The sequence below is a fragment of the Harmonia axyridis genome, chromosome 5 (assembly GCF_914767665.1).
Source record: "Harmonia axyridis chromosome 5, icHarAxyr1.1, whole genome shotgun sequence".
NCBI lineage: Eukaryota > Metazoa > Arthropoda > Insecta > Coleoptera > Coccinellidae > Harmonia > Harmonia axyridis.
In genome coordinates this window covers 26,229,506-26,244,119 of record NC_059505.1, presented here as the reverse complement: position 1 = coordinate 26,244,119, position 14,614 = coordinate 26,229,506, and the positions used below count along the sequence as shown (strand labels likewise).

General features: G+C 33.4%; 1 protein-coding gene across 5 annotated transcripts in view; it reads left to right on the top strand.

The window, feature by feature from the left end:
- The window catches only part of LOC123680800 (ecdysone receptor), a 244,822-nt gene that overhangs the window by 208,838 nt on the left and 21,370 nt on the right, over positions 1-14,614 (top strand). The window contains exon 1 of one of the 5 annotated variants that reach the window (XM_045618901.1): positions 1,304-2,034. The exons of the other annotated variants lie outside the window; for them this stretch is intronic. Within the exon in view, the coding sequence (XP_045474857.1) occupies positions 1,761-2,034 (274 nt within the window). The 5' untranslated portion in view covers positions 1,304-1,760. Of the gene's footprint in view, positions 1-1,303; positions 2,035-14,614 lie in introns of those variants that run through there. 5 annotated transcript variants of the gene reach the window in all.

Genomic DNA, 14,614 nt, shown 5'->3' with positions numbered 1-14,614 from the left:
TATATCTATATGATATATTTAGTTTATTTTTGTCTTGGAATATATTCCAATTCTAAAAATGACAAATTTAATAATCAACCAAAAGAAAATTCAAAATGACTAAAAATGTATCAACTAAGTAAACGGTTAACCAATTGAACAACTACATCAACATAAAGACAGACGTACGTTTCGGAATTTTTGTATTTAATAATACAATTTTTCCTCATCAGTGCCTTATAGTTCAACGAACTGATGAGGAAAAATTATATTATTAAATACAAAAATTCCGAAACGTACGTCTGCCTTTATGTTGATGTAGTTGTTCAATTGGTTAACCGTTCACTTAGTTGATACATTTTTAGTCATTTTGAATTTTCTTTTGGTTGATTATTAAATTTGTCATTTTTAGAATTGGAATATATTCCAAGACAAAAATAAACTAAATATATCATATAGATATATTATTGTGAAGGATTAGACACAAAGTTGTCAAATTATTTGATTTATATTAAATATCCTTCAACAAGTAGACTCATTAAACTTTAATAATTTATTATTAAATAATAGTTTGAAAAACTAAGAAAGTACGGTTTTATAGCAGATTGGGCTATAAAGAGAAAAATAAATTATACTTTTAAGATTGAAATTCGATTTTCACTGTTTAATTATGGAAATAACAATTCTTTCGCTACACAGAACCAGAAGATTCTTCAGATTTTACATTTTAATTAACAGTTATTGAAAATGTTGAACTCAAACCGAAAGTATTCTAATTTATATAATTAAAACATGGAGAAAACTATCATTTGATTTCGATTTTCTCAAAATCATCTATTCATTTGTTAGTTAATAATTATTTTGAATAATTATTTCGCTTTTTATTTCGATTTACCACTAAGGAGTGGTTTTTTATTTTTTTTTTCGAATTATATTTCATTATTTATTTAATTATATATTCCAGATATTTATTATTGATTTCATATAAAGTATTGAATCAAATTTTTTTCAATCAGTGAGTTAGTGAAAGTGTCTACATAATATCATAATCAATACAAATTAATTCAACGGCTGAGACGAGTTCAAAATACGTATTTCAGGATCTAATCCTCGACCTCATCCTCCTCGTAATTTCGATACAGAAATCGTAATTGTGTTGCAATATGATCTAACTCGGCACTCGCGTCGAGAGAACATTTTATAAACTTTATAAAGATGGCCATGACAGTGGAGCCAGGTATACCTAGTGGAATGTGGTGGGGGACAGAAACAAGGTAACAACCTGTTGTGACGTCATTCTGAGTCGCCCCTCCGCCAGCTCCAAACAGTCGCGCAGCGCTAGTGATCATAGAACATCGAATGTGTGTATAGAACGATCGAAGGAAAAGTGGACTTTCATTACTTCAGGGCCTACTTACATAAATTATCGGTTCTGTGCCACTTACAACTCCGAGTTTCTTACACATGTGTGACATACAGATCACCCCGAAAAATCAATCACGATTTTGAGTGAACTGGAACAATCAGCATAATTTGTGTGGAGATATCAACAGTGCGATAGGACAGAAACTGATCCGAAATTAGTTAGTTTAATAGTGAAAATAAGTGAACAGTTGGGTTAATCTAAAGTTTATATTGTTAAAAACATACTTGAAGTTTTCGTTTCGTCGAAGCAGCATTGCATACTGCCCTAGTGATCCAAGTCGTGGTAATATCAACAGTGAGTTAAGCGACGAACTCTTAGTTTAGAAATTATTATCCATGACGTTTTTGGATTCAAAATGATGCGTAGATGGACAGAACTACACGAAATGAGATTGAGTCCCGAAGAATCCTCGTCCGAAGTGACTTCTTCGTCAGCTGTGTTCAAAATGAGCCCCTCGAATTCCCTAGAGTCGAACGATATAGGGGAGGTCGACTTGGAGCTCTGGGACCTAGATGGGAACGCACAGAATCACGCACGAAACATAACGTTAATACAGAATGGATTTGGGATACAGGGTCATACAATTATCACTACGCAACTGGCGAAATCTGATACCAGTTCAATATCAGGTAATTATGGTCATTAGATAACTCTTCTCGGGTTTTGTTGACATTTGATTGTTTGAGGAACCCGTTTGGTTCACTTGTCTGGCCTACAATTCAAATGTGCCAGTTTCATCACAAGTTTCTCCCCAAAATTGATACCTAATTGCCTATACAAATACAATCTTTTCATTTATCGGTAACATTGGGTTCGAAGTCTTTACATATTACACATTATTTTTGTGAAATACTGGCAAAACAATGGTTCTAAAATAATAAAAAGTCCTAATGATGTTGGGAATTCTTGAAACAAGAATATTCTATAATTTTCCATAAAATAACAAAAATGTTTTTATTGTTTCGTTATATGATACAATGACTCCACTAAAAAAAGGTTGGGGCTAAAGTTAATCTTGACCGAATTTCGTCAACATCTGGATATATTCTGGAAACATCAACAACAGTAAAAATTTTCCTGAATGTCGATAACATCTAACACTAACCCCTTTTTTTACATGGAAATAAAGGGTTCAACATCCTTTCGAAACTAATGTTTCTATTTTTTCTGTTGACGTAAAATCTACCTGCATTTGAAAAGCGTCCTTGTGATTTGACCCAAATCCAGAGTCTGTTCTCGGTTTACAAGATGATCTTCTATTCAAATGAAATTTTTTATGTATGGGGTTCGTTATACGATCTTATTTAATGAGTTGAATGTGTGTTAAAAGGATGTCCATTTTCAGTCGGGATCAAGGCTGCTTATTCTAATCATAATCTCTTTCACCATTAAGCAATCTTAATGAATTATAAACTTAGAATTCGGTAATCAAATGCTTCAGACTCATCGTTCAAGTCTATCATTGAAATGTATCTGATGAATAGTAATGCTGGAGAAAGGATGCAGAAAATATCATTTACATTGAAATAATGCACTCTTCCACTTTTTCATTGTATGTAATACTTTTTCTGTCCTCAAGAGAAGTACAAGAAATTTGAAAATTATCTATTGCAACAAATATTCGAACCTAATAGAGTCATTTCGAATTTCTTAACAGCCTTCTATTTTCCCTGTAGATATTATATAATGCCGGTTCTGAAATTATTCAGTATGAAGATTTTTCCTTTTACCTTGTGTTCTGACACAAATATTCAATGTGTATTTTTGATATATTTTCTATAGTCTCAATTTCTATTTGATTTTTACCTTGGTGGGATATGCAATGCACTGAAATGAAATGAAAATTCACAATAAAGTTTTGAATTTTCAAGTAACTACAAGAAAAACTTAAAATAAAAGGCCTCTGCATATTTAATTTTTGAGATGATTGACCTACTATTTAGAATATCGAATACTTTGAACCTTCATATCTTGTTCTTTAAGCCTTGATATCAAAATTAATTCATTCTGAGTGATTCTACTCGTGACATAAAATTGCTGACACTTTATTCAATGTTTAATGATGTTGCAGAATTGAAAATAAAACACTCAACGTGCTTAGATATCGAAAGATAAAACAATCCTCTACTCTAGATTTCCCAACACTGATTTATAATCATAAATATTGATATGTTCTCTTGAAAACTCCTTTGTTTTCAATAACTAACATAAACGTACCGCTCATAACGAGGTCAGAAAAGTTTGAAAATTTTACGAATTAGAAATAGATGTTTTTTGAAAATGTGCGTATTGTTTGTCATCTATAAACAATAGGAATAATAAAAAAAATATTCGGTTCTTGAGTTTGTCGGTTTGACCCAAAATTCAACAAAATGTGTCACATTCAAGATCGACGTTACACAACATTTTATCATAACTTTCACAATTTCATCTCCAAGAAATTCCCTGGTGTTATTATACTTAAGGCTAATTCGAGGTAATTTGGTGCAATCAATTCTCCAAAAACTCTCTCTTCAGTTTTTCCCAATCGAATTCTTTGTTTTGACTCTTTTATACTTGCCTCTCAAATAACTACGTGAACTGGGGATGTTATTTTGAATATTTTCCGAATGGTATGCAATTGAAGAAATGATAAAACATTCAACTTGATATTACTATCGGAATATTCGAAACAAACAATAAAAAATTTGCATCGTAGATGTCTCAGGTGTCATTTTTCGATTCCATTTCATAATTCAGAAATTTCTCGGAATTCATCTGGAGTTTCATGTAACAAGTGCGCTGACGGATATTCTTTATTTCAGTATTTCGTGCCAAGCTTATTTCATATTCCGCTTCCTAGAACAACAGTTTTCGTCGAAGCAGGGCCGTATTTAGGGGGAACTTTTCATTCAGTTTGCTGATAATTCAAGAGCAGATCTTTGTTTGGACAAAAATTTATTTATTTCTTTCACAGTTCTTCGAAATATTGTTTTTATCGAGTATATTTTTTGGAGGATTATTTTTAAAGATTGTTCGTCCTTATCAAATTATTTTTGTGTTCAATTTCATTTTAAAGTTACACTTTTAAGCACTAATTGATTAAGTTTAGCAATTGATCAAGTGAATGATCTGAATGCTATTGTGAAATCGGTCTTTAACTTTTAGAATCGTTGAAAAAACACAAACAGCCCGAAATGTTCACTATTTATGCTTTAGATTGTTTAAAATATGATTGAGCACCCTACAGTTCATAAACAAAATCGAATCAGAACACAAAATGACGTAATTTCGAGAAATTATCCAAATTAAATTAGGAAATACAAAGAATGTGAGACAAGTTGAAAACAAAAGTGGTAGCAAAATTAGTGCAACATACTACAAAATAATGAAAAACTATCTAAGAGACAGAAATTTCTACGTCAAAATATTTGATTCAGTATTTACCTACAAACAAGTAGCAGCAGAAGAGCCCCAAGGTTCAGTTCTAGGACCTCTTTTCTACAAGATATATACATATGACATCCCAAACATCCCTGGAAATCTATCTGCAGATGATAGAGAAATAGCAGTCGGACTGCGATGAACAGATGCCATAACGAATGGTTCACTAAATGGAATATTCAAATATATAGTAGGCTACAGAGAAAGGGACTTGAGATCAACTCAAATCTAAAGATAAATGGAGAAGAGCATAAAATAGGAAAGTGAAGACTGGTTTAATACTTACATGGATAAACCATTAAAAATATACAGAGGATGAAACAAACTCAGCAAAGAATGAACTTCATTCACTTATAAGAAAAAAAAGCCAAATGAAACAAAATACGAAACTGAGAATGATCAAGTCAATTGCAAGTCGTCAACTAACATATGCATCGGCAACATGGTACAAGCAGCTAAAAGTCATATCAAGAAGATACAAATAAACTGTTGAGAGCTACAATGAATATGCCGTGTTTCGTTAGAAACCATCAATTTCACAGAGACTTAGAATGTTGAACTGTCAATGATTTCCCAAAGAGAAAGGTCGAGAAGGTTTTCGAAAAAGCATGTCAAGATTCAAATGACGAGCTAAAAAGAATAGTTGACTACAATCTGTTGTAGATGTAATAAGGATACCAATCTATCAAGAAAGACCCAAAGATCAGCTATGAAAAAACAAAACACAATTTCAAATATCAAAAAGGAGAAACTCACTTATGAATGACAAGATAAAGTCAAAAACCACACGACACAATAATAGAGAGATAGTTACAAACAAAAAGAGCTAAAATAGGCAAATAGACCTTAAAGCCTAAGACTTACAACAATCAAGCTGATTTACCAATAGCTGATAGATCTACGCAGCCAATTTTTATACCGATAGATTAAGAGCCCAAATAGAATAAATTCGACAAAAAATTAATGGAGCCATGTTCGAAAAACCACACTAGGTTATATGTATTTACTTTTAATATTTCCTTTATGATTTGAGATATTCCGAGAGACTAATGAAATATTCCAGATATAACATTTACCAATTCCGTTTTACATCGCTGTGGAACCATCACTGCAAATTCCACACAGAGATGCTCAACACCGGATATCACTTATAGATTTCTACCATAAAATTCGACTTCCTGCGACCAAATCGTGAACCATATGGTACAGGCGGTACTTTTCCATTCCCATGCAATGCAAGCCCATAGTCTGACTTTTTTCTGACCCTGAAATCTGCCCCTACTGTTTCCCCGAAATTAAGTTTCGCAAAGACGACAGTTGCGCAACCCTGAATTTCGGCTGCAGCTGTTATTCGCCAAAATCATAACATTTGCCGGGCTGCAAACCTGACCTATTTGTCCCGGTGACCTTCAGCGGCCCAATTGTCTCGATAATATGGTGATCTTATCGGCCTCCCCTGAAAACGGAATCGAACACATTGTGGTAGGTGAAGGGGGTTGCGACGGCTGCTTTTCGTTTGATGGTTGATTGACAGGCTTGAACAGGCCTTTGTATTGGCTTATTATTATTCGTATAGAAAATATTTGAAAGAGTTTTGCAAAAAAAAACTTTATCTTTTGCACTATGTTTTATTATTTTTTCTTTCAACGCAAAATATTTCGATATGTAAAGCAAAATACATATATAAAATTATCAATGTTGAAGTAATATATCCAGTGGCTCGAGCCGTCGCTAGGAGGTGGCCAGGGTAAGCGGGCGTAAGAATCCAGGGGCGGCATTTCAAGCTTGATCAACTAAAATCACAAGTGGAGAAATTCAAATTATCCAATGAGAAGGTTATTCAATGAGAAACAACAAGAAGGAAAACGGATGAATTTAACATCAAAAACCATCAAAAAATGTTGAATAATCAAAAAAAAAGTACTTACTGAAACCGGTATCTGAAAATTCATTGAATAATTGTTTTGATGATTGCGTTATTGAATGGAGAGAACTGATATAGGTATTCAATTTTGATGAATCATAGATATTTATCATTTCAATGGTTCTCTCTTCTGAATCAGTTCATATTTCTTGAAAAAAAAAAAATTAGAACACAAATCATATTGATGCGTATAGCTATTGAATATCTTCTATTTTGTATTAGCCATAGAGTAATAAACATTGATAGAGGAAATATACGCAATTTTTCATGTTGCGGACAAAATTTGCTTACTGAAAATGACATATGCTCCCTCTATCTATTTATATTACTCTGAGGTATTAGCCAAATGAAAAGAATAAGTTATAATATAAAGTGATGCAACCGTCTGGAGAATTTGGTTCCCTATTATATTTTCAATAAAAGTCCGTTATTTCACTATTTTTTGATAGTATCAGAGGATTCCAAATTCTTAGATTTTTACCTGGGTTCCTGAACTGAGGATCATTGTAATATACCTTTTTTTGTACCAAATTTTGTGAAATGAATCACTTTTAATTATATTCCTTCATTCTCAAAATTCACATATTCAAATTTTCCCATGAAGGATTACATGCTTGAGTTATCGTTAAGAACCTACATGAAGAATGACACTCAATAAAAAAGCTCAATTTGGGATTAAGAAACTTATGTTATTCACTAATTGGAAAATAATAATCCATTGTTTATTAAATATATCATTACCATCAGGTTTTTTCTAATTGATACAGTTTCGGTTCTCACGAAAACTATTTCTAACAAATATCTATATAGTGTGTGAATAGAATGTAGGTACAACTTTATAGGGGCCTATTCTATTGCTTCATACAGATATCATTGAATATAGTGGGAATGATTGTATTGAAAACGATTATTTCATAGCTGTGTAATATTTAAAAGTAGCGCTCTATATTTATTGCGCCTATTACTGGAATTTCTGATAATTCTTCATAAGAATTATATATCATATTAGACTTTAATATTATACCAATATAAAGCGGTAGTAAATGATTGAGTGGTAGTGGTAGTGATATACCTGGTTTCATGAGTCACTGGCTATCTATATATCTCAAAAAAAGGTCTTGCCTATGGAAAAACCGTTTTTTCAAGAAACAAAATTCTGTAGATTCGACTGGTTTTCAAAATGAAATGGTATAGAGGTAATAATAATTGAAAATATTTCTCCACTCAATATGATTCATAAAATTTTTCCATATTTTCTAAATGCTTAATCAATTCTCAATGTAAATATAATTGCAATTTCATATTTATTTCGAGCAATCAAAATCACCCTGAGGAAATTCAATATCAACCTTCAGAAAATATGTCCATGTTGTTCACGTTCTATTTCTAAGGAAATTTGGATATTAATAACAAAGTAATGCGTGGTCTCAGGAAGTGCGTAGAATTGAAAGGACGGCACTTTCAACTGTGAATAGCATTTATGTTCAACAGAATTGGAAACTTCCGGGCTTTTTAGCCATTGTCTTTATACCTGACGTTTTGGTTACTGCGGTATGGATCTTCAGATGCTTCTAGGTCGTAGATTCTAACTCGACGCAGAATTTCTCCGATATATCGGATATATTGAAAGATTCCACTTCTGCTGAACAATCCAACCGTGAAAGCCTTCAGTATTATAGAACTTTCATTATTATTTAAATATGTTTACGAATATCACGCTTAATATTTTCCTTTATGTCTATTATAATTGAGAAAAAAATTCCAAAACTTGACAATCAAGTATTCATTTAACTATAGACAACATGGATAGGTTTTTCGAATGTTGATTCTGAATTTCTCCAAAGTCATTTTGTAAATAACTGCTTGAAATAAATATAAAACCACTATAATATTATCATATTTGAATTAAGAATCAACTGAGTTCAAATAAAAACAATTATCAAAATTGTCTCGATCCATTTAATTTTGAAAGACAGTAGAATTTGAAGAATTTAATGTTTTGGATGAACGGTTTTTCCGTCATAACTTATAAGTAATATATTTGATAGTTTTTTCGATAACATATTCTTATACATATACACGATAATCTCCGAGCTACTGAAAATATTTTCATTCAGTTTTTATAGGTAGTTAAGCCTTCAATTTGAACAACATTCGTGCTTCTCAAATATTGAACTGTTTTAGCCGTTACTCTTTGGTAGTTGATCATGATTAAAACAACTTTCTAACTTGTTACTACTAATTCGTGCTTTGTTTGTCAGTTTGGATTAAAAAATCGTTTCTTGTGGAGAAATATGCGAGTAACAGCTTGTTTTCAATATGGCATAATCTATCTTCTAAAGCTTAACCTAGTATGAAACAAGATGTTTTGTAGAGAATCAGAGCAGTAAAACGAAAAATATCCTACAGAATAAATTCTCACCATCTTTATTCATAAGTCGGAACTTAAGTCTAAATAATGCATAAAAGGAACTGATGCAGAACTACCGGCCTTATGTTCTTCCAACCTCGAAAAAACATCAAACAATCGGTGTTCCCACTACCGGTTCTCGCTTCCTCGATTATGCTGCCGCAAATTGAAGGGCTTTCAAGGTCCGTAACTTAACCCAAATTAGGGATGAATGGATGCAGAGATGCATTTCCGTCGCACTTGGCCTCCACGCAGATCTAACATTTGCCCCAGTGGAACTGCACCTGCCTTCCTTTCAGCGTTAGAGGACGACCAATGTCATGGTCATGGCCAACCGGGTCAGCATCTGCAAAATGCAACTGCACTTGGTCGTTTGCGCCAGCGACCGAATTGCAGGCGATATGAAACCAGAGGAGGCTGCTCACTATTTGGTTTCTGAGCAGGGATTACTTAGGGAGAGCTTTTGTTTTAAGTTGGTATCTCATTTTAGGGTTATTGTTTTTCGTGATAGGGCTCGTATATTATTCATTTTTGCACTAGTGATTATTTTACACAGTCGACCTTGCAATTTGATGCTAAAAACCCAGTGCGATCGGATTATACAATGATTATCAAATGAAAGTTTATGTATATTATGTAAAATCGCGAAAAAAAAAAGTTTTCGAAAAGATATTCATTGATTTTGAAAAATAACTATGTATTTAGGAATTCATTTCTTGAGAAGGATGTCGTCCGAATGTTTACTCTCGCGTAGCAATCACTACGTGACTGCTCATTTCAAAACGAAAAAACTATAACACATATGTCTGAAAAGTTATGACGTAAAAACCGTTCTTCTCAAAAATTGTTGAAATTCTACTAGTTTTCAAAATTGAATGGATAGTGACAATTTCGTTAATTTTTTCTATTCGAACTCAGTTGATTCTCAAGTTAAATATGGGAATTACCTCTCGCAAGTCGGAGAAGAACAAATAAAAACGTTTACAATTTCTGTATTTCTGTATAAACTTCTACATTGACATATAATATGGTTTTTGTCTATTTATTTGAACAATTTGTTTCAATGAACACAGTTTTTGTATCAACCAAACGAATAAATTAAATCATGAAAACTACAATTCAAGAAAAAAGCAAAGAAATCAAACAATTCAATGAACACTGAGACTGACGCACATTTTTGAGTTTTATAATTAGTCACACCAGAGTCTTACAAATCTTAATTTAAGTTTTTTTTCGTAAATACTCATATGACTATTGATAATTTGTATCATTGAAAATAATTGAAAAATTAAAAGCGGAGATTATGATCACAAATGATGGTGAGAAATCAATTAGTTTTTTCCTCCAACGTGTTTTTTTTCAACGAATTTTTGAACATTTTCAGTGGTATGGTACACAAATTTCATTAGCAAAGCAATATTCAGAATAGATTTTTTCTAAAGAACATTCAAGATGAACCTACAAAATTAATGGAAAAAACGAAATGATTCCATACAGTAGAGCCAAGAAAATAATTTTGACAATTCCTGTGAGAAATTTTCATTGCAGAAAACTCGGACTACATACGGATTCATATAGAAGAATATTTATACTTTCAATTAATGATCTGCATAAATTGTATAACTCTCAGCATCTCCATGACTAATGAATCTAGCATGTTACATGATATAAACAAGTCATCTTGATTGATTTTTACGCTCACACATTTATTCATATATTGAGTTAATTATTACCGTGGAAATGGATCAGAATTTCAATTCTCGCAATTTCAAAAATAGTAGCTCGAGGCCACATTAATTCTAAAATTTCACGAGAATTTTTCCTTCATGTTTCAGCGAAAGACATTAATGCAGATTATTCTGTGTTGTCTTTCGAAAAATCATAAAAGAGTATCACGATACTATTATCAAATAAATTAATGATAAATTTAAACGTGAGGCATAAAGTTTCTGTTGAAAATATTACACATCTTAAAAGCCGTTAACCTTCGTTAAACATTAGGACATTAAAATTCTTATTCTAACTATAAACGATAGTGAATAAAAAAGACAATAGATACCAAGAATTTAAATATGCAGTAACGTGATCATACTGTGGAACTGCAGTTTAAACGTGAGGAAAATGGACATACGAAATTTTGTTGTAGCAACACTAGCGAACATGATTGAATTCAAACTCCTTTTTATCTGCTCTCTAACTAGAAATTTATTTCATTAAACGAACATAATGTATGATATAAAGTATAACCTATTTATAATGTAAAATTCTTTGTTTCAGGTAAGAACCACAGCACAACAATTGGCGAATTAGGAGTTAAAGGGGGTATGACATTTGATCAGGTATTAATATTTTGAGTTGAGGAACAGTGAATTGAGTGAATCATAACGATTTTAATTGACGATATGAACTATAGGTACCAATTTCTTCGGCCAAAAGACTTTTTGACTCATTATTCACATGCATTTGAACAATAAAAATAAGAAAAACTTTCTGAAGAATTCTCTTTCTCTGACATAATTGAGAAATTTTGTTCGTACATTCTAAAAGCTTTTCGTGTCCTCTTGAGTCAAGTGTAGACAAATATTGATTTCCGATTATGAAGGAAAAGCATCGGTTCTTCGTATCTACAGATGACAGCTGGTGTTCAAAACTTAAAACACCCGCATTCATCGTACTATTATGTAACTGCGTCATCTGACTAATGACTTTCAAGTCATGTCATGGTCAATACTGAATATATTCGACGAGTATGCTGTAGAATTTATATTGTATGGGACACGTGCAAAACCATGGAGAATAGGTTGCGAAAAGGTGGAGATATCACAACTATTTACAACAAAGATTTCAAAATTTTTGAATGAAAAATATTCATTCACCTTACTTGCTGACCTATAGGTTATCAGCAAGAATGGGAGATATCATTGTAACCTGATAATTTATTTTTCATTATCTTCCCACTAGTCGTTCTTGCCAAAGTAGCTTACTCTTAAAATTGTGATACCTATGATCTAATAACATTGTTTGTGTTTGTGACGCCTTGTAATGATCATCTTTCCTCATCAGCATAAGGTATAAATCCATCTTTTGATGTCGACGAGACTTCATGTCCCTACTCCTATCGCTTTCTGGTTCCAAAAAAAGTGTGAACTCTTTTTATGGACAAGGTGCTAACTTTGTTATTTTTATTCCTAAAAATCATACGCATCGAAGATCCTGGTGTTCTTTTCTACTTTGTTGAGATAGGCCAATGACCATATCCTTCTCAAGTTGCTAACACATTACAAGTTATCGTCTTTTTTCTTATTTTTTTTTCCGATAGGCGATGAGGCGAAATCTCCTAAATTATATGAAATTCTCTCAACATTCTAATATGACTGCAATCGTTTTCATATCGCTTATAAACTTTACCATAGTAAATTTGAAATGATGATTTCTCATCCTTTTTTTTTGTTTCAATTATTTCCAGACGAAACATCATTATTTCATATTTATCTTTGGCTCAATATTGTTCGGTTGGTCGAAAGATTTAAGAAACCTGAATCCTACAAATGTCGCTATACGTGGACGACAACTTGGAGGAAAAGTGAATAAAATCATGATGATCACTGATAGTAAATTAATTCCCTTGCAACATTAATTTTCTAGTGATATTTGATTCTGGGAGAAACGGTTCTTTGATATGCGGTTGGGACTTTCAGCTTCCTCGGTAGCTCATTTGTGAGAGCGCTGGACTAGTAATTCCGAGTTTGCGGGTTCGATTCCCGCTTGAGGAAGCACTTTTCCGAAATAAAAAATAGCTCGTCATGCCAATATATATTTTCTTATAACGGGTGATTTTTTAGCTGGTTTGGTTTTGGCAACACTGGTTTTGACAGCTGACGTGTGTTTAGTACCTTGTGTCACTGTCAAACAGCTTCAGTTTGGTTTGCAATTTAACCATGGATCGTCTTACAAATGAACAACGCTTGCAAATTATTGAATTTTACTATCAAAATTCGTGCTCGGTTCGAAATGTTCATCGCGCGCTGCTTCCATTTTATGGTCGGCATTCTCGACCTTCTGAGCAGTCTATTCGGAAGATTGTGACCAAATTCCGCACCAAATTTACTTTGTTGGACATTAAACCACCAACACGTTTACGTACTGTGCGTAGTGAAGAAAATATTGCGGCCGTATCAGCTAGTGTGATAGAAGACCGCGAAATGTCGATTCGGCGCCGTTCCCAGCAGTTAGGCCTTTGTTACAGCACTACGCGGAAAATTTTGCGGAAGGATTTGGGCGTAAAGCCTTTTAAGATACAGCTGGTGCAAGAACTAAAGCCAGCCGACCTACCACAACGCCGAATTTTTGGTGAATGGGCTCTTGGAAAGCTGGCCGAGGATCCGCTTTTTTATCGAAAAATTGTGTTCAGCGATGAGGCTCATTTTTGGTTGAATGGGTACGTAAATAAGCAAAATTGCCGCATTTGGAGTGAAGATCAGCCAGAAGCATTGCAACAGCTACCAATGTTTCCCGAAAAAGCCACTGTTTGGTGCGGTTTATGGGCCGGCGGCATTATTGGGCCATATTTCTTCAAAGATGATGCGAATCGCAGCGTTACTGTCAATGGTGAACGCTACCGAGCGATGATAACAAACTTTTTTTTGCCCGAAATGGAAGTTCTTGACTTGCATGATATGTGGTTTCAACAAGACGGTGCCACATGCCACACAGCACGCGAAACAATGGCGCAATTGCGAGGCGAGTTTGGTGAACAGTTAATTTCACGTTTCGGACCGGTCAATTGGCCGCCTAGATCGTGCGATTTGACACCATTAGATCATTTTTTGTTGGGGTATGTCAAGGCTAATGTCTATAGGGACAAGCCCGCTTCGATTGACGCACTGGAAGCCAACATCAATGCATTCATTCGTGAGATACCGGCCGATATGTGTGAAAGAGTATGCCAAAATTGGACTCAGCGGATGGGCTACCTGAGACGCAGCCGCGGTCAACATTTGCATGAAATTATCTTTAAACATTAAATTGCAAGGTTCAAACTATCGATTCAAATAAATATTTCATTCATTTTTTCGAATTTTTTGTGTTTTTATTTTTTTTTGAAGTTCCAAACCTCTTAAAAAATCACCCATTACCATAGCATGTCGCCATGAAACCATGCTACTACCCAGTAGCAAAATTGATCCATTCCAATAATGTGCACTGAAGTCTGATCTGTGTAGCTTTAATAAATTTTACCTAAATCAGTATTATGTTCGAAATAGGCCTTTAAAACTTTTGCATTAGATGGGACGATAGGATTTCTAAGAAAAAGCATAGAGAGCACAGCAAGTCATCGAATCTAATTTTATCTATTTCATCTCCCAAAATCCATTGGGATTCTACTGCCAATAAATCTTTATTACGCAATTCGTTAACCGATCTATCAATCAGCTGGAAATGGTAATTCATG